The 20396-nt window shown below is 41.7% G+C and overlaps 1 protein-coding gene across 3 annotated transcripts in view; it reads left to right on the top strand.

The window, feature by feature from the left end:
* Positions 1-273: 273 nt before the first annotated feature.
* TMEM192 (transmembrane protein 192) overlaps positions 274-20396 on the top strand; it is a 28879-nt gene continuing 8756 nt past the window's right edge. Inside the window, exons 1-4 of one of the 3 annotated variants that reach the window (XM_059174649.1) lie at positions 274-417; positions 7700-7846; positions 15137-15401; positions 19598-19732. In XM_059174649.1, coding sequence (XP_059030632.1) covers positions 391-417; positions 7700-7846; positions 15137-15401; positions 19598-19732 — 574 coding nt within the window. In that variant the 5' untranslated portion in view covers positions 274-390. The remainder of the gene's footprint in view (positions 418-7699; positions 7847-15136; positions 15402-19597; positions 19733-20396) is intronic. The other 2 variants (XM_059174666.1, XM_059174659.1) reach the window with 2 other exon arrangements.

Below are 20396 nucleotides of genomic sequence, written 5' to 3'. Positions count from 1 at the left end.
CTAAGGAAGACTGAGGAAAGTTAATGTTTTTTAAAAAGAAACAAGTGGCGGCAAAAACAGTTAAATTCTTGGATTCGGAATGCAACCTTTAACACGCAAGCTCTGGCCACCACCCGACCTGAGCAGAGATTGCCGGAAGCCAAGTGGTCAGTGCAGCCGCGGGAGGCCTACAGGCCTGTATCTCAGGGCGGGACACGCCCCCACATCTTGGCCAATCGCAAGTGAGGAGGCGGCGCTCGGGGGAAGACGGAGGCGGAGCGGGAGCAAGAGGGGGTGTGTCTGAAGTGGGGGAGGCTAAGTCTTAGAAGGTGGCAATTTTCCTAGGCCGGCGGCGCGGGGAGCAGGTGGAGAGGCCCGGCTGGCCGGGGCTTCGGCCTCAGGCTTCGGGAAATGGCCACGAGGGGCAGGATGGAGGACGTGAGTGCGCGGAAGTGGAGGGAGGCTGGTCCCGGAACCCCTTTCTTCCCTTGCTGGGCGCGCGGGGCGGAGACTGCCAGGGGAAGCCACCCTTCACCGCTGCGGCCGTGGCTGGAGGCGGCGCTTCCTGTGCAGGGCTGACCCGGGGCGCGGGATCCTGGGACGAGACCCCAGGAGGCAGTGGGGTCCGCGACGCGCCCGCCGGCTCTGGGCTTCTGTTCCCGGGTGGAGGTCGGGTGGGCTGCTGGGCGGTGGGTGCGCGGATGTGGGGTCCCCTGACGGGCGCCCAGCTCACGTGCGGAGCGCGTCTTTGATCCCGGAACTGGGAGCTTCACGTGATGCGCGTCTGGCCTGACAGCCCTCCCTCGGGCGCTTCTCTGCGCGGGCGGCTGGGCTGCGCTCACAGGTCCTGGGGCGCAGGGGCGTCAGTCTCCCTCGTTGTGGGTTCTCTGCGTGGGCTTTAGAGCGCTGTGGACCCGGAGCGGCTGTGACAGGCAGTCAGGCCGCCGCCATCCCACGGGCTGACTCATCGCTGTCATTGCTCAGAAACCCGCACTAGAGAAAACCAGTGTTGTGATGTTTTGACTGCAAGCGTGATAGTCATGGGAGGATATTTTAAATTGCCTTACTTCATGGGTCCAAACCAGATTACTAAACAAACAAACCAACCATAGGCCTAGTTTACAGTCTGTATAGTACAAAGTGAAATCTTGACTTAAATATATTGAAACTTTCTTAGGGGAAACATGTAATTGTGCCCAGAATTAACTGGTTTGCCTCATTGACAATTTATCCTTGAGAAATGCAAAGTTGACAGTTACATTAAAGCAGTAATTTGGATAATTACATAAACAGGAATATTACTGTGATCCTGTCATTGAATTAGGGGCATTAGGCAAGACACATAACAGTCCCAGGCCTACAAGAGCTTAGATTCTTATGTAAGTAACAACCACACTCAAAGTATCTTAACTAAGTATCTTAACTAAGATCCAAACAATTTTTAATGATAAAGCTAAAACCTACCATTTTTTTCAGTTGAAAAAATGTAAAACTAACTGTAAGACATTGAAGGTAGATTTGATATTCACATACATTTGAAGAAATAAATCATTGTTTCTGAATTTTTAAGGGTGACATTTGTAAGCTGACAGTGTATGGGGGAAAAATCAGGAAAATATGTGCAGTAAATGCTTCTTGGTTGATGCTAAGTTGCCCCCAGATTTTTGAATCTATAGCTTTTAGTTTTAGGATGAGTACAATTCTAGAAATCTGTTCCAGCAAACAAATGGAGATTAATGTTTCACCAACAGTTACATATCTAAATCACTTTAGATCTGAGCAAGTTGCCTGTTTTGGGTAATTTGTGGCTATGATTTCTACCATTCAGTAAAAAGCTAAAAATACGGTGTATGCCATAGGCCTAGACACTTAAAAGAGTTAACAGAGGCAAAGGCTTTTCATTTAGGGTTCACTGTTTGCAAGCTATGAAACCAACTCTGACTGATTTAAGGAAGAAAGGAATTTCTTTGAAATGATCAGAGTGAGTGAACACCTACGCCTCTGAAAGGACTCCAGTCAAGGGCGGCACAAGGGATCTAAGGGACGGGGGTCCTTTCAGAGTCTGCCCTGGACTGAATGTGCCTAGTCTCCCTTTGCTTTGTCGCTCACAGAAAGAATTGAATTGTCCGGCCCCCTTAGGTTCTACCAGAGGCCAGAGGTTCCACCTTCCCAGAGGAGGGTGAAAAGTACTGAAGGATGTTCCCATTGGGACTTAATGGAGAGGTAGACAGTGAGTCCCCAGAGGAGATCCAGTTATTATCACAAAAGAAGAGGAAAGAGATCTATGTGGGCAAAACAGAAGATATCTTGTCCAGGTCATGATGTAGTTCTTAAGAGTGTAAGCGAAGAAATTACATGGATTCCAGGAGTTATCTTCATTTTACCTTTCACATGGAAATGGTGAGTTGCCATCTGAGAGTGATGAGGCATTGTTACACATTTCCTGTAGAATCCACTAGACAAAAAAAAAAAAAAAAAGAAAAAAAAAGAAAAAAAAAAAAAAAAAAAAAAAGAATCCACTAGACAGGGGATTTGATATAGCCTTCAAATATGTTTTATTTACTGAGTCTAATAAGTGATGTAAAGAAGAAACCATATTGGGGCGCCTGGGTGGCTCAGTGGTTTGGGCTGCTGCCTTCAGCTCAGGTCATGATCTCAGGGTCCTGGGATCGAGCCCCGCATCGGGCTCTCTGCTCTGCAGGAAGCCTGCTTCTCTCTCTCTCTCTCTCTCTCTCTCTCTCTGCCTGCCCCTCTGCGTACTTGTGATCTCTGTCTGTCAAATAAATAAATAAAATCTTTAGAAAAAAAAAAAAAAAGAAAAGAAGAAACCATATTATCATTTCCAACCTGTTTAGTGTAATCAGGAGAAACAATACATATACATTAAAGAGGGAAAAATACAAGATAGCATTCATAAGGAAAAAATACAATACAGCTTTGGTGGCTGGGTGGGTTAAGCAGCTGCCTTTGGCTCAGGTCATGATCCTGGGGTCCTGGGATTGAGCCCCACATGGGGCTCCCTGCTCAGCAGGAAGTCTGCTTCTCCCTCTCCCTCTGCCCCTCCACCCCTGTGCATGCTCACTCTTGCTCACTCCTGCTTGCGCTCTCAAGTAAATAAATAAAATCTTGAAAAAAAAAGAACTATTCCAAATTAATATTATGAGCAGTACATTTTATAGCGGTTGTGAAGTAGAAAGAAAACAGTTGGCAGGACAAGTTGTTTCTTTGTTTTTGTTTTTTAGAGGGGGTAGGGGAGAGATTGAATCTTAAGCAGGCTCACACCCAACTCGGAGCCTGACTGGGGCTCCATCTCAACCCTGAGATTATGACCTGAGGCGAAATCAAGAGTCTGACACTCAACCGACTGAATCACCCAGGACCCCCTGCATAACAAGTTTTATAGAGAACTTAAGGCATGTATGGATTCTGAAAAAAATAAGAAGGATATTTGTGGGGCCGTCTAGAAAGGTCATTTAGGCTAGGGGAGGAGGGTCATGCAAGGGAGGTAAATGGGAGATAAATGGACAGTAGTCTTAGAGTTAAGGTCTCAAGGCCTGCTTTGTTGAAACTCTCAGGCCCCAAGTGTTCAAGAAGTTGGGCAATGTTTTGTTCACTACACATACATACTGAGCCTGTGCTCTATGTTAGCTGCTAAAGGTATAATGAAGGTACAAAACAGTGTCTCTGCCCATGTGAAGCACACTTTTCCAACAACTTTGCTCTCCTGTGGTTAGCATTGGAAGTTGTAATAGACATGTGTGAGAATGCAGTAGGGACTTCTGTTCCTAGCCAGCATGGTGTAACAGGGACTGGATTCATTCTTCTGCCTGAAGTAACCAAAAAACTACATGCAATATCGGAAACAACATTTTTTTGAGCTATTGAACATTGGGCAGTGAAAGCCAGTGCTTTCCAAGAGGAGGGGGATGGAGTGAGTCATATGACTGCCCCAGCTGACCGCCTTGAGAGAGGCTGAGGGCTGTGACAGGAAAGGGTGCCCCGGCAGAGTTCAGCAGGCTCCCTGAGTTGAGGAGATGGAGCTGAGAGTCTGGGGAGACTGAGGCAATGAGAGTTCATGTGGCAGTACCTGGAGAGGAGAACTGAAAACGTGCAGAGTGCCCCTCAGGGAGTCCGCAGAGTCCTGCTCAGTATGGGCCTGTGAGGACATTGCCCACGGCCTGGAAAAGAACCACCTGAAATGACTAGAGGAAGCGGAACTTAGCGCTCACACAGGGCCAGGCATCGTGGCTAGTCCACTAGTCCAGCTGGAAACTCAGTAATTCACAGGATACTAGGTCTCACAGAGGTCTTACCTTCATAGTGGGGAAAAACTAGCCTTAGACTAAACATGGCTGTGGTCCCACAATAAATAAATAAACATGGTTGTGGTCCCACAATAAATAAAAAAAAGCAAGGCCAAAAAGACCAAACTGTTTCCAAGTAATTTAACTGTGTTCCAGAAAAAAACAAAAACTCAAGACTGTAGGAACACAAAACTGTCCCACACCCAAAGCAATAAATTGGGAAGTCTTTCATCCAATCCAAAATTACCAGGCACTGATGATTATGTAATGTAGTGAAGGTGTTAGGTAATGCTTCAGTGGGAATCATTTTGCAATATATATAAGTGTGTCATATTAACTCCTGGTACACTTTAAACTTACACAAAGCCATATGTCAACTGGATCTTAATAAGTTGAAAAAATTACCAAGCATGCAAAAGGCAGGAAAACATGACATATAAGTCAGTTGAAATGATTCAGAAATGACATGCTAAAAATAGCAAACAGGAACATTGAAAAATTATTATATCTGTTTTCTGTGTGTTCAAAGGGGTAAAAAGACATATGGAAGATATAAAAGAGATCCAAGTCAGACTTGGGGACATGAGAAGTACAGTGTTGGCTGACAGGGCAGTAGGAACAATGTTGAGGATCAGTGAAGCCAGTGTTCTTGCTAAGATAAGCCCTAGACACATGGGCCAAAGTAAGTAAAGGCACAGGGACTGAAAGAGATTTGTGAGGGATGGGCGCATGAGCAGTCAGCATCGGGAAGGAGAGAGAAGTAACGAGAGGCAAGACCCAAAAACTAGCTTGGGAAGGGATTCTAATACAGAGAGCTAGACTAAGAATTTGGATTTTGTGCAGAGGAGAATGGGGAGGGACTCAAGTTTTGGGGGAGAGAAACGTAAATGTTCATCTTAGAAGACATGGACTGCAGCAAGACGTTGCTAAGGTCTGGAGACTGGAAGGCAAAGGCCATGAGAAATAATGGGACCTAGCGAGAATAGTGAAGAATGGAGAGCAAGATGAGACTGAGGGGCCAGAGTGGTAAGGCATTCCATGGGGAGCAAGGGAAGAGCAAGTGGTAGAGACAGTAGCGGCTGATACTGACTGTCACGTCTGTGCCAGCCAGTGTTCCAGCCCTTTTATGAATAGTAACTCGTCTGATCTCCCCCCTCCCCAAGCTATGAAACAGTTGCTATTAGCAGCACTGTGTTTCCTGAGATGAGAAACAGGCACAGAGATGAAGTAACTCCCTCACCACTAAGGAAGCAGGAGAACTGGTATCTGAATGGGGCAGTTTCCTTAGGAGCTTACCTGTAAGCATAATACTTACTGCTTTTGCATCTGGTCAGAGCTGATTCTCCCCACAGCTCCTGATAACCTCTCCTGCTTAGCCCAGGTCTTTGACAACACCCTGACTGACTTAGGAACACTGCTGAGGTAGGATTGGAACAGTTATTCATTCATCATCTATTCCGTGGGTGCTAACCCCCAGTCCCTGTTGGGCGTTAAGATTACAAAGACAAATATGTGGTGGGGAGTTGGTAGGTCTCATGTAATCTACTTGGGAGGATAGGTAAGAGGTAGGACTGTCACAGGATAGTATGATAGAGGAGGCAAGCACCAAACTATGTGGGAGGGCGTGGAGGTGTGGTGTGATCTAGATGCTTGGCAGCCCAGGAAGGTTATGTGTAGGAATTGACCCAGCAGAACCTGGAAGGATGCGCAGATGGTAGCCAGAGGAAGCTCTGTGAAGATTGGGACATCTGTCTGCTGACTGAGAAAAAGTGGAAAAGAACAGAGTGTGGAAAAGAACAGAAATAATCAGAATCATATCGTAAGTTACAGCAAACTAAACAGGAAGCTATATGTAGGCACTGAATGAAAAAAAAAATTTGCAAAGCAGCATTGAATGCCTGAGTTTGGAAACTGAGAAGCCCGCCCCAGATCTGAATTAGGCTCCAGATTATTATTTTTATCTTTGTAATCTGGTGCCCAGAAACCATCCCTATACCATTTGTCTCACTCTACCCCTTCCAAAGAGCGCTTATCTGCTTCCAAATGCTATTCTCAGGCTTCCCTTTTTCCGATGAAATCTTTATTTCCATCCTATTTTTGTCCAGTTAGCTCACTTATAATATTATTTCATCCTGTATACCTTTATCCCCAGCTTCCCCAATGAAAATGTAATCTTTTGGACAGGGACTGTGTTTTATAATTTTTTCATCTTATAGTATCTTATATATAATAGTTTTCAGCAAGGGTCTTAGATTAAGAGATGGTTATATGGGGGCGCCTGGGTGGCTCAGTGGGTTAGGCCGCTGCCTTCGGCTCAGGTCATGATCTCAGGGTCCTGGGATCGAGTCCCGCATCGGGCTCTCTGCTCAGCAGGGAGCCTGCTTCCCTCTCTCTCTCTGCCTGCCTCTCCGACTACTTGTGATTTCTCTCTGTCAAATAAATAAATAAAATCATTATTTATTTAAGAAAAAAAAAAAAAAGAGATGGTTATATGAGCCAGAGATCTGGTAGTACTGTTCCTGCCGAGACAGCACCTTTAAATGAGTCAGACTGAATTTTTAGGTTGCAGCTCAATGCCATCAGCTACTTCCGGTACTTTGCAAGTTGTTTTCATTGAAACTCTGGTATCTGTCAACTCAAGTCTCCTGGAACCTCTATCATGGTGATCTGTTTCCTTCTCTAAAACATTTCTATCATAACTGAAAGTTTAATAAAGCCTCCACCAACTTTCCAAAATTTTGTGGAACATCAGGTTGTAGTTTAAGAATTGGAACCATATGTAATTATTTCATCAATAATCTAAGTAATGATGGGATTGGGAGGGAGACAAACCATAAGTGACTCTTAATCTCACAAAACAAACTGAGGGTTGCCGGGGGGAGGGGGTTTGGGAGAAGGGGGTGGGATTATGGACATTGGGGAGGGTATGTGATTTAGTGAGTGCTGTGAAGTGTGTAAACCTGGTGATTCACAGACCTGTACCCCTGGGGATAAAAATATATGTTTATAAAAAATAAAAAATTAAAAAAAAAAAAAAAAAAAAAAAAAAGAAAGGGATGGGAAAGTTCTGTAAAAAAAAAAAAAATAATCTAAGTAATGTTAGATAAATCAATATCTAAGTTTGAGGACTTAAAGAAAACATTGTTTGCTTTAATCTCATTATGTAATACCTTACTTGAAGATAATTGAAGTAAGATTTCCTCAACCCATTTTAACACTTGTTTTCACCAACATGTATACAGTAGTTACCTAGGAGTTTATGTTATTTTTAAACTCACTTTATGTAGGGAAGTTATTTTTCTTGCCTCTAACTTGTGTAATGGTTTTTAATGCTTTAGAATTTAGTAGATTTGTCTTAGAAACATAATCTGGAAAAATGGGGATTAAAAGATTGCTTCTGTTTTTTCGTACCTCAGGGTTCCTTGGATCTCACCCAAAGTATTGAAGATGACCCTCTTCTGGACACCCAGCATCTTCTACACCATTCATTACATGCTCAGTTTAGACCCAGATTCCACCCTCTTCCTACAGTCATCATAGCAAATCTTCTCTTATTAATTCATGTAAGTTGGCTGGGACAATAATCCATACAGAGGCAATGTTCTTTAAAAATATATATATAAGCTCAGGATGCCTGGGTGGCTCAGTTAGCTAAGCGTTTGCCTTCAGCTCAGGTCATGATCCCAGGGTCCTGGGATCCAGCCCTGTGTCAGGCTCCCTGCTTAGCAGGGAGCCTGCTTCTCCCCTTCCCTCTGCTGCTGCCACTGCTATGCTCTCTGTCTCTCTGTCAGATGAATAAATCTTTGAAAAAAAAATAATACACACACACACACACACATATATATAAGCTCTTATGTATATATAAAATGTAATAATAATAATATGTGTGTGTGTGTGTATGATCTTCAGAGGGCACTTTGGCTACATCTACCAACTTTTTTTTTTTTTTTAAGATTTTATTTATTTATTTGACAGAGAAAGATCACAAGTAGGCAGAAAGGCAGGCAGAGAGCCTGATGTGGGGCTAGATCCCAGGACCCTGGGATTACAACCCGAGCTGAAGGCAGAGGCTTTAATCCACTGAACCACCCAGGCGCCCCTACATCTACAACATTTAAAATGTACATACTTTTTTATTATATCTCTACTCCAAAGAATTTATTACAAATATATTTGCACATGTGTAAGGATATTGTTAATAATAGTAATGTTGTCTGTAATATCAAGATATTGCAACTACCACCATTCAGAGGACACTTTGTATTTCCCATCCATATGAAGGAATGCTCTGCAACTGTTGGGAAAAAAAACCAGGGTGGATGTGTATATATTAATTAGACTAGCCTTCATGCTTACATTGTTGAGTATTCACAAACACAGGTTTACATTCGGGTTTGCATGGAATGTTCCCATTTGCACATTTTAAAAGATAATTGAGAGGGCTGGTGTGTATGTTTATTCCCATATATAAACAGAAAATTTCTAGAAGCATTCACAAGATCCTTTAACACTAGGTGTCACTGTGGTGGAGGTCTGAGGTCCTCAGTAGAAGGCATACCTGATACATTTTACTATTTGCCTTTTGTACTATTTGAAATGTCTTTTTACCATATGCATGTGTTTTTCAGTTACTAAAATTAAAAAAATGTAGATAAATATATATATTTTGCCACAGAAATTTATCAATTTATCTACACTTAGAAAATAATGTTAAGGAGAGAAGTCCAGTTGCAGCAGAACACTAAAGATGTATGTGTTGCAACTAGTAGATAAGTAAGTTCTGGAGAGGGCAACCCTGTCAGGACCCCTCTAACTCCTGAGAGCTTTTTCTGCATCCTTGCTTTAAAAAATTCTATCACTTTAAAAAAAGAAAAAAGTACTGGAGATCAAATGCATAGCCTAGTTTCTACAGTCAGCCATATTTTACATATTATGAACTTCAGAGTTGCCAAGAGATTAGATATCTTAATTGTCACCACAAAAAGGAAGCGGTCATGATGTGAAGTGATAGAGGTGTTAGCTAACACTGGGAAAGTAATTATATTGCAACACATAAATGTATCAAATCAACCAGTTGTAGGGACACCTGGCTGTCTCAGTTGGAGAAGGGTGTGACTCTTGATCTCAGGGTCATGGGTTTGAGCCCCATATTGGCTGTTGAGATTACTGAAACTAAAATAAAAAGTTTTTTTTTTTTTTTTTTTTAAAGATTTTATTTATTCATTTGAGAGAGAGACAGTGAGAGAGAGAGCATGAGCGAGAAGGTCAGAGGAAGAAGCAGACTCCCCATGGAGGTGGGAGCCCGATGCGGGACTCGATCCCGGGACTCCGGGATCATGACCTGAGCCGAAGGCAGTGGTCCAACCAACTGAGCCACCCAGGCGTCCCTAAAATAAAAAGTTTTTAAAAAAAGAAAGAAAAAACAAACCAAAAGCCAAGTTGTCCTCTTTAAACTGACACAATGGCATATGCCAATTATATCAACAAGAATAAAGAAGTAAATAAATTCAACATCACATGCACACAAAAAGAAACCCCTAAATGGAAAAACAAATAAGCAAAACACCTGTACATGTGAACGGTCTTGGTGTAAGCTTATCGATGGCTCTGCATCCAGTCTGTTAATCATCTCCATTTTGGTCACTGAGATCTGAAGCACGAGGGGATATAGTTATTCTTTGCTACAGTGTGAAAAGTCAGGAGTTCTTAGCGATCCCAAGTCTTTATGAGAAGAATGAATGTGGTTCATTGACTCGTTCAGCCTCTGCTCCAGTGACACACACCATGTAGACTTGAATTCACAACTGAATACCCTGAGGAGAGAGGAGCATCCTTTTTCCTTGTATAGATGTAGTTAAGTGTGGCCTGGTTCTACCAGGGCTTCCCAATCCCCGGATTATCAACTGAAGAGGTGGCCTCTTGGTCCCTGGATTATGGCCTGTTTTCTTCTTTTTTTTTAATAACGTATCTTTAATTTGTGTAACATACTCTCTATGTATTTATACCCCCACATACACACAAACATACACACACATGACTTTGAAAAACCTTTTTATATTAAAATGCCTGCCTACAGGGGCATCTGGGTGGCTCAGTGGGTTAAGCTCAGCTCTGCCTTCAGTTCAGGTCATGATCTCAGGGTCCTGGGATTGAGCCCCACATCAGGCTCTCTGCTCAGCAGGGAGCCTGGCTCCCCCTCTTTCTCTGCCTGCCTCTCTGTCTACTTATGATCTCTCTCTCTCTCTCTTTCTCTGTCAAATAAATTTAAAAAAAAAAATCTTTAAAATGCCTGCCTATGATACTGTGGGATCGATTGCCCTCATTTTAGGACTAAGAAACTCTTATGTTAAAAAGCAAGAAAAATACCAGCATTACCCTGATACCCAAACCAGATAAAGACACCACAAAAAAAGAACCGTAGGCAAACATCTCTGATGAACATAGACACAAAAATCTTCAACAAAACACTAGCAAACCAAATCCAACAAAACATTTAAAAAATTCATTTACCACAATCAAGTGAGATTTATTCCTGGGTTGCAAAGGTTGTTCAATATTTGTAAATCAATCAACATGATTCATCACATTAATTATTTTAAAAAGGATAAGAACCATGCCATCATTTCAATGGATCAGAAAAAAATTTTGACAGAGTACAATATCCATTCATAAGAAACCCTCAACAAAATACGTTTAGAAGAAACATACCTCAACATAATAAAGGCCATCTATGAAAAACCACAGCTAGCATCATCCTAAATGGGAAAAAAAAAAAAAAAACTGAGCTTTCTCTTAAAGATTTTATTTATTTGTCAGAGAGAGAGAGAGAGAGAGAGAGAGCACAAGCAGGGGGAGCAGCAGAGGCAGAGGGAGAAGCAGACTCCCCACTGAGCAAGAAGCCCAATGTGGGGCTCGATCCCAGGATCCTGGGATCATGACCTGAGCCGAAGGCAGACACTTAACCAGCTGAACTACCTAGGCGTCCTGTGCTTTTTCTTTATAGCCAAGAACAACAAGGATTGTCCACTCTCACCACTTTTATTCAACATAGTACTAGAAGTCCCAGCCTCAGCAATCCAACAACAAAAAGAAAGAAAGGCATCCGAATCAGCAAAGAAGAAGTAAAACTTTCAGTTTGTACATGACATGAGACCACACATAGAAAGCCTGAAAGATCCACCAAAAAACTGCTAGAACTAATAACAAATTCAGTAAAGTCACGGGATACAAAATCAATGTGCAGAAATCTTTTGCATATCTATACACCCAATCATGAAGCAGTGGAAAGAGAAACCAAGGAATCAGTCCTATTTACAATTGCACCCAAACCCAAAAGCTACCTAGGAATAAACCTAACCATAGAGGTAAAAGACCTATACTCTGAAAACTATAAAACACTGATGAAGAATTGGAAGATGACATAAAGAAATGGGAAATCATTCCACACTCCTGGATTCAAAGAAAAAAATATTGTTAAAATGCCTATACTACCCAAAGCAATCTACACATTTAATTCAATCCCTGTCAAATACCAAAATACCAACAGCATTTTTCAGAAAACTAGAACAAACAATCCTAAAATTTGTATGGAGCCACAGAAGACCCCAAATAGCCACAGCAACCTTGAAAAAGAAAAGCAAAGCTGGAGGCATCACAATTCCTGACTTCAAGTTCTAGGACAAAGCTGTAGTGATCAAGACAGTATGGTACTGGCACAAAAATAGACACATAGGTCAATGGAACAGAATAGAAAACCCAGAAATGAACCCTCAATTACTTGGTCAGTTAATCTTCAACAAAGCAGGAAAGAATATCCAATGGAAAAAAGACAGTCTCTTCAATAAACAGTGCAGGGAAACTGGACAGCAACATGCAAAAGAATTAAACTACACCATTCTCTTTTATCATACACAAAAATACACTCAAACTGGATGAAAGACCTAAATGTGAGACCTGAAGCCACAAAACTTGAGGAAAATACAGGCAGTAATTTCTCTGCCATTAGCCATAGCAACTTTTTCTAGAAAAATCTTCTGAGGCAAGAGAAACAAGTTAAACTATTGGGACTACATCAAAATAAAACGCTTCTGCACAGCGAAGGAAACAAACAACAAAACTAAAAGGCAACCTACAGAATGGGAGAAGATATTTGCCAATGACAAATCTAATAAAGGGTTAGTATCCAAAACATACAAAGAACTTAAAAACTCAACACCCAAAAAACAATCCAATTAAAAAATGGGCAGAAGACATGAACACGTATTTCTCCAAAGAAGACATCCACCTGGCCAATAGACACATGAAAGTATGCCTAACATCACTTATCATCAGGGACATGCAAATCAAAACTACATGAGATATCTCCTCACACCTGTCAGAATGGGTAAAATCAACAACACAAGAAACAACAGATGTTGGCAAGGATGTGGAGAAAAAGAAACCCATCAGCATTGTTGGTGGGAATGCAAACTGGCGCAGCCAATCTGGAAAACAGTACAGAGGTTCAACCAAAAGTTAAAAATAGAGCTACCAGCAGTCGCACTACTAGGTATTTACCCAAAGAATGCAAAAACATGGGGCCCCTGGGTGGCTCAGTGGGTTAAGGCCTCTGCCTTCTGCTCAGGTCATGATCCCAGGGTCCTGGGATCGAGCCCCGCGTCGGGGTCTCTGCTCAGAGGGGAGCCTGTATCCTCGTCTCTCTCTCTGCCTGCCTCTCTGCCTACTTGTGATCTCTGTCAAATAAATAAATGAGATCTTTAAAAAAAAATGCAAAAACATGAATTCAAAGGGATACATGCTCCCTGTTGTTTATAGCAGTATTATTTACAATAACCAAATTATGAAAACAGTCCCAAGTGTCCATCAGCTGATGAATGGATAAAGAAGAGGTCATAAAAAAGAATGAAATCTTACCATTTGCAATGATAAATGGATGGATGGAGCTGGAGAGTATTAATGCTAAGCAAAATAGTCAGAGAAAGACAAATGCCATGTGATTTCACTCATGTGGAATTTAACAAAACAAATGAGCAAAGGGGAAAAAAAAAAGAGACAAACCAAAAAAGAGACTCTTAATTATAGAGAACAGACTGATGGGGGGATAGGAGAAGTAGGTGATGGGGATGAAGGAGGCACTTGCCATGAGCACCGGGTTGTGTACAGTTGTTGAATTACTATATTGTACACCTGAAACAAACATTAAATTTCCACTCCATATACATTAATTAACTGAAATTTAAGTAAAAATTTAAACAAGCAAAATGTCTATATGCTACTTCATAAAAAATGGATCAGTTTGCTTCAATGTACAGTGTTTTCATGTATAGGGATTTCTCGACCTTTCAGTTTTTTCCTTTATGGTAATAGGCATCTTGAGTTGCCCTAGCAAATATGACTGCTCTTGACAAATCACATAGACAAATCATATATATTTTAAGTAGATTTATTATATGCTAGGATGGCCTACTATTGGTGTTTGGTGATGAATACCAAGGATACATTTTTCTTTATTTGATTTTTAAAATTACAAAATAACTTCCTTATCGTAACAAGTAAAACATTACCAAAGCGTACAAAGATGAAATCCTATCTTCTCTTTTATCTGCTTCAGCCCTTTTCTCTGAGTTAATAAATGGGTGTATTTCAGTGCCTTTTGTTCAGTTCGTACAAAAAGAGGGTGCCTGGGAGGCTCTGTCGGTTAAGTGACCGACTGACTGTTGATCTCAGCTCAGGTCTTGATCTCAGGGTCCTGAGTTCAGCCCTGTGTTGGGCTCCAACCTGGGCATGGAGCCTGCTTAACATACACACATACACACACATTCATACATATTTTAAAGGATTTCCCCTATTTCTTCCCTCCGCCCCCCAGTTGGATAATACTGTATTTATCACTCTGCCCAAGTGTTGCACACACTTAAGCCTGTGTCAGACTGCCCAGCAGGCTTGTTAAACTAGATAGCTTGGTGACATTTCCAGATTCTCCTGGTTTTGGGTGGGGCCTGATAATTTGCATTTCTGACTAGCTCCCTTGTGATGCTGATTGTGCTGGTCTGTAAACCACACTTTGAACTACTACTCTATAACTTACTAATCCTAACATACAGACACCCATCCAAATTAATACAGGAAGATTTAGTTAATTCTTTAATAGCTCAATACTACTCTGTTTTATGAGTAGATGTATTTTAATTTACTCAAGCATTCTGCTATGGATGAACACATATCCTTGGGCAATTTTCCGTGTTTTTGCAAATAATAGAGAATGCTGTAATAAATATTGGTAGTCATAGAGCTGTCTGAACTGGGGCTGTTACTTCTGATGAGTAGAGTTCTTAGGACAGGATCAAGATGCTTCCAGATTCTTTTTCCACATCTCTTCCCAGACCAGCAATATATGAGAATATATGAGAATTTCTGTTTGCCTGTATTTTGGCACCAGTCTTTTAATTTTTTGTTGATCTAATTGCATACTTGTTTTTGTTCTCTTAAAACTGAAACTAGAAATAAAGTTTTTTAAGTCATGATTTTTATTAGTTACCTCTGAAGCACTAAATTAACTGCTTTTACTCTTTTCAATAAAAGAGAAGTGGGCAAGAAATTGTTTAAGTACTCATCTCTGTTAGGTGGGATTTGGGGTGACTTCTCTTATTTGTGATTTGTTTCCAAATTTTCTGCAAATTTTTCTCCAAATTTCCTGTTTAAAATATTTGTAAAATGGGGAGAAAAAAGTTTGTAAATTCATTTATAAAAATAGGATCGCAAAAGTCATAGGTATGACTATGTGCTTGGGTGGTAAATATCATTTCTTAATTCTAAATATTGAATATTAATCCTACTGCTTTCATTTCCACCAGGTTGTATTTGTCATTTTAGCATTTTTAACAGGTGTGCTTTGTTCTTACCCTAATCCAATTGAGGACAAGTGCCCAGGAAACTATACCAACCCACTGAAGGTTCAGACAGTCATAATCCTTGGAAAAGTTATTTTGTGGATTCTGCATTTCCTTCTTGAACGCTACATCCAGTATCACCACAACAAAGTTAAAAACCAAGGCTATAACACGATCTACCTAGCTACGAGGCATCTTAAAGGACTTGCACTGATGATACACTCAACCGGTGAGTCTGGCTCAGCTTGTCTGTGGCTTGCTTGTGTGGTGGAATTGCTAGCAGAAGGCAAATGGGGGGTTTGACTTTATAATCAAATATAGTCTCTCATATTTGTGAGAGTGATGTGTGTTGTGGCCACTAAAATAAGATCAGCTTATTGTCTTGAAGCTTTTTAAATAATATGGTCTTAATTTTCTTTCTTTCTTTTTTTTTTTTTTAAGATTTTACTTATTTAGGGGCACCTGGGTGGCTCAGTGTGTTAAGGCTCTGCCTTCGGCTCAGGTCATGATCTCAGGGTCCTGGGAGAGAGCCCCACATCAGGCTCTCTGCTTAGCAGAGAGCCTGCTTCCCCCTCTCTGCCTACTGCTCTGACTACTTGTGATCTCTCTCTCTCTGTGTCAAATAAATTAAAAAAAAAAATCTTAAAAAAAAAAAATTTTACTTACTTATTTGACAGAGAGAGAGAGAGAGAAACACAAGCAGGAGGAGGGGCAGGCAGATGAAGAATAAAAAGCAGGCTCCCCCCTGAGCAGAGAGCCCAAGGTAGGGCTCAATTCCAGGACCCTAGGATCATGACCTGAGCTGAAGGCAGACCCTTAACTGACTGAGCCACCCAGGTGCCCCAGTATAGTCTTAATTTTCCTTTCACATCTGTGTTTGTTATCATGGCGGGGGTGTGAAAAAATTTCCCTCTTCTGGGAAGATTTTTGGTTGAGACCCCACTATAATAAAAAGTTAACAAGAAAAAATAAACAAATTTATTAACATGCATACTTCCTGGGGCACCTGGGTGGCTCAGTGGGTTAAAGCCTCTGCCTTCGGCTCAGATCATGATCCCAGGGTTCTGGGATGGAGCCCCACATCGGGCTCTCTGCTCAGTGGGGAGCCTGCTTCTTCCTCTCTCTCTCTCTCTGCCTAGTTGTGATCTCTGTCAAATAAATAAATAAAATATTAAAAAAAAAACAACAACAAGGTGCATACCTCCTGTGTTTCATGGGAGAGACCCCAAAAAACCGAGTAACTCTCTAAAAGGGGCCACACCACCACCTTTAATACCATCTCTAGCCAGAGAGACCATAGACATTGTGGTGAGGCAGTGGGAGGAATAATGGGAGGGTGAGCAGTAAAAGCTCTGGAAACAACGTTAAGATTATTATGCAGATTTAAGTCTGCCTTCTCTGTGGATAATAGTTTCTAAGCCTTCTTTTCCTGGTACAGAAAGGACACGCTTACAAACTAGTTTTCCTTTGTAACTGTCTCTTACAAAAGGGTATCTTCCAGGGCACCTGGGTGGCTCAGTCAGTTAAGTGTCAGCCTTCAGCTCAGGTCATGATCCTGGGGTCCTGGGATGGAGCCACACATCGGCCTCCCTGCTTGATGCAGAGCCTGCTTCTCCCTCTCCCTCTGGTGTTCCCCTTCTCCCTCTGCTGCTCCCCCTGAGAGAATAATGCTCTCTTATTCTCTCTCAAATAAGTAAATAAAAGTTTTTTAGAAAGGTAACTTCCATCAGCTTTCTGGGATTCACCCGTGTCTGCTGTTTCTTAAAACTAATCAGCTTAAAATAACCCTTATGTCAGGGTGGCTGAGTCGGTTAAGCGTCTGCCTTTAGCTCAGGTCATGATGTTGAGATCCTGGGATCAAGCCCCAAGTCGGGCTCCCCGCCCAGTGGGGAGTCTGTTTCTCCCTCTGCCACTCCCCTTACTTCTCTCTCTCTCAAATAAGTAAAATCTTAAGAAAAAAATAATCCTTATGCCCCAAAGCATATTTTGGGGTGACATTTCCTTGCCCGCATTGTGAACATTGTGTCCACGTATCTGCCTGTGCATGATGTAGACTTTTCCCCCCTTCTGGTATGAGCCATGTTAATCATCTCAAGAAGATAAGCTGCTGTTGCTATTTGATACTTGTAGGGTGAGAGGAAGAAATTGGCTTTACTTTAAATGAAGTTCAGTGTTTCTTTTAGTGAGAGACTGTGATATTATAAAATGCATTATCCAAAATGGAAAACAAAAGGTTGGAAAGTCTGCACAGGACTTAGCTGCATTAGTACCCACTTTGTTGATTTTGCAAACATCTTAAAAAGGCGGAATGGAATTAAATTGAACTTCTTTAGGCATTTTTGCCTTGGTGTTTTGCCTTTTTAGAGAACCTCGTTTTCGGATTGAGTCCAGAATAAATACTTAAACATTTTGAAACCAGATTTGAAGATAATTTTTTCCCCCAGAAAAACAGCTCTACAGAATTTAAATTTTTTTTCTTCTGTGTTCTATTAATACATTTTCTTAAAGGGCAGGTGCGAGTTCATCTACTCTGCGATGTTCTCAGTGGCAGCTGCAGGGCCATGTGATAACAGAGAAGCATTTTATAGAGATGGCTGGTTTTGACTCACTGTGGGGTGGAAGGGGGACATTTTTACCTCTTCCTTGAGGAAGAGCTTGGCTTGTTATGTTCTGCGCTGATGTGTAATACTTGTTTTTGGCCAGAAGATGCCACTATAACCTTTCCTCCCACCCACTGAAGATAAAAGCAAAAACCCATTTTTAACTTAAAGACGGTATATGCAGTATAACCAAAGTAATGTTCAGTCTCTTAAGTGATCGGTCTGGAAATAGTACTTTTGAGGCCCACCAAGGGTTGTCTGATCCTTACCTTTCTGCTCACTTTCAAATTCTTGCTAACATATGACCCTTAATATTTCTAAGCAATTAGACCCTTACTTTTAATTGCAGATGGCATGACTTTTATGTTGCTCATATAAGGACCCAGAAGATCAAAGAGACTGGGGCAGGTATTGACCTTGTTTCTACTCTAAGTATTTTATCTTATATGAAGAATGAAAAGGTAAATCCATGAGGATGTAGAACATCCAGCTAATCAGATGAGTGTTTCTATGGCATGTGATAGTATTGTGGGCTAGTGATTAACTTCATCCTGATACCTTTTCTCTATAAAATCGGTGAAATAATATTTCTCACACAAACTCTGTTGCAGGAGGAAGTGAACTAACAGTACCTAGTAGGTAAAAGCTTCTGCCTTCAGCTCAGGTCATGATCCCAGGGTTTGGGGATCAAGTCCCGCCGGGGCTCCCTGCTCGGCAGGGCTTGTTTCTCCCTCTGCCTGCCATTCCCCCTGCTTGTGTGTGCTCTCTCCCTCTGACAAATAAAGAAACTCTTTAAAAATAAAACTACTACTACTAATTTTGGTTTTGTATAATCTTTAAAAATCCCAGGCACACTGCCCTACAACCCTTCCTCCAAGCAAGTCCCTGTGGCAAACTCACAGTCATACCTTACATGATGCCAAGACCCAGCCTCTTTGCTCCAGAAGTTTACTTTTCTTCTGCGCTGTATTCTTCAAAATGAAAGTACAAAACAAGGCTAATGATCTTTAAAACCAAATAATGGATATGCTAAGTGTGTGTGGGGAGGAACAGTTCATATTGATCATATAGTATCCAAGCACCATCCCAAGTATTTTTCACATATTAACTTCATTCATTCCTCACAAGAGCACTGTGAGGAAGGTACTGTTGTTCCCATTTTTCAGACAAAGAAGTTGAGGAGCAGATGTGTCAGGTCATTTGTCCATAGTCAGCAGCATGTCCCAGATGTCCAGCCAGGTGGTCCACATAACTGCAACATTCTTAACTTCTGTGCAGTTTTCTGCTGGTACATTATGTGACCAGGATGGGCAACCATGGTCCTCAAGAGCCTCTGGGTTCAGAAGAACTGGGATAATGCAAATTTCCAGAAACTTCATCCTTATGTATTTATTTATTTGAGAAAGAGAGAGTAGGGGGAGGAGCAGAGGGAGAGGGACAAGCAGACTCCCTACTGAGCACGAAGCCCAACAGGAGGCTGGATCCCATGACCCTGAGACCATGACCTGATCCAAAATCAAGAGTCAAACACTCAACCGGCTGAGCCACCCAGGCATCACTGCATCCCTTTTTAAATGCACAGGGGACTTCATGCAATGTCATTATTAATAATTGTAGAGAACAAAAAATCGTAACTTGGTTTTTAAGAAAATCCAGATTCTTATTAACTCTTAGTTGCATTGGGGGTTTTTCCCTCTAGAAAGCAGCAGTTTGGGGTTTTTACCAACGCTCCCTTCACCGCTCCATATAACAGGGCCTGGGTATGCACCTGCCTTGTGGACCCCATCTGGGCTCTGCTAACCCTGCACTTCTCTGTCCTCTGCAGGCAGCACAGCTCTCCTCCTCGTGCTGTGTGTGCAGCACTCCTTCCCGGAGCCCAGCAGGCTGTATCTTGACCTCATCCTGGCCATCCTGGGCCTGGAACTGATCTGTTCCCTGACCTGTCTGCTCATTTACACAGGTGAGAATTACAGCGAGACTGTTGGGCCAAAGATCATTAACCAGTTGTTTCATCCCTGATCATGGAAGCGTGGCCATTATCTTTGCGGCAAGGTTTTCCTAGCGGCTGGGAGCCTGTTGAGCACCTGTACTTTTCATTGCTGACCACTTGGAAACTTGCATGATTTCAAACCAACAGCAACATACCAGTGATGCTTCTAAATTTGTGTCATAAACTAATTTTTGTCAAAAACAAAACAAAACAATACAAAAACCTAATTTTTATCAAGTCAAGTGACACCTTATCTTTAAAAAGGACCAAAAACAAAAAAATTGAAAAGACCCACAGACATTTGCTTCTTCAAAGGCAACTGAGATGTAAGTCTGGCATTTAAATTCAAAATGACAAAATACAAAATAAATGAGTAAATATGTGTGCAAAACTGCATTTAGCTTAGACTTGCTTTAGGATAAACCATTTAGGGGCACCTGGGTGGCTCAGTGGGTTAAGCCGCTGCCTTCGGCTCAGGTCATGATCTCAGGGTCCTGGGATCGAGTCCCGCATCGGGCTCTCTGCTCAGCAGGAGCCTGCTTCCTCCTCTCTCTCTCTCTGCCTACTTGTGATCTCTCTCTGTAAAATAAATAAATAAAATCTAAAAAAAAAAAAAAAAAAAAAAAAAAAAGGA

This window comes from Mustela lutreola, chromosome 1 (assembly GCF_030435805.1).
Source record: "Mustela lutreola isolate mMusLut2 chromosome 1, mMusLut2.pri, whole genome shotgun sequence".
In the NCBI taxonomy this organism is placed as follows: Eukaryota; Metazoa; Chordata; class Mammalia; order Carnivora; family Mustelidae; genus Mustela; species Mustela lutreola.
This window is presented reverse-complemented; position numbering and strand designations above follow the sequence as displayed.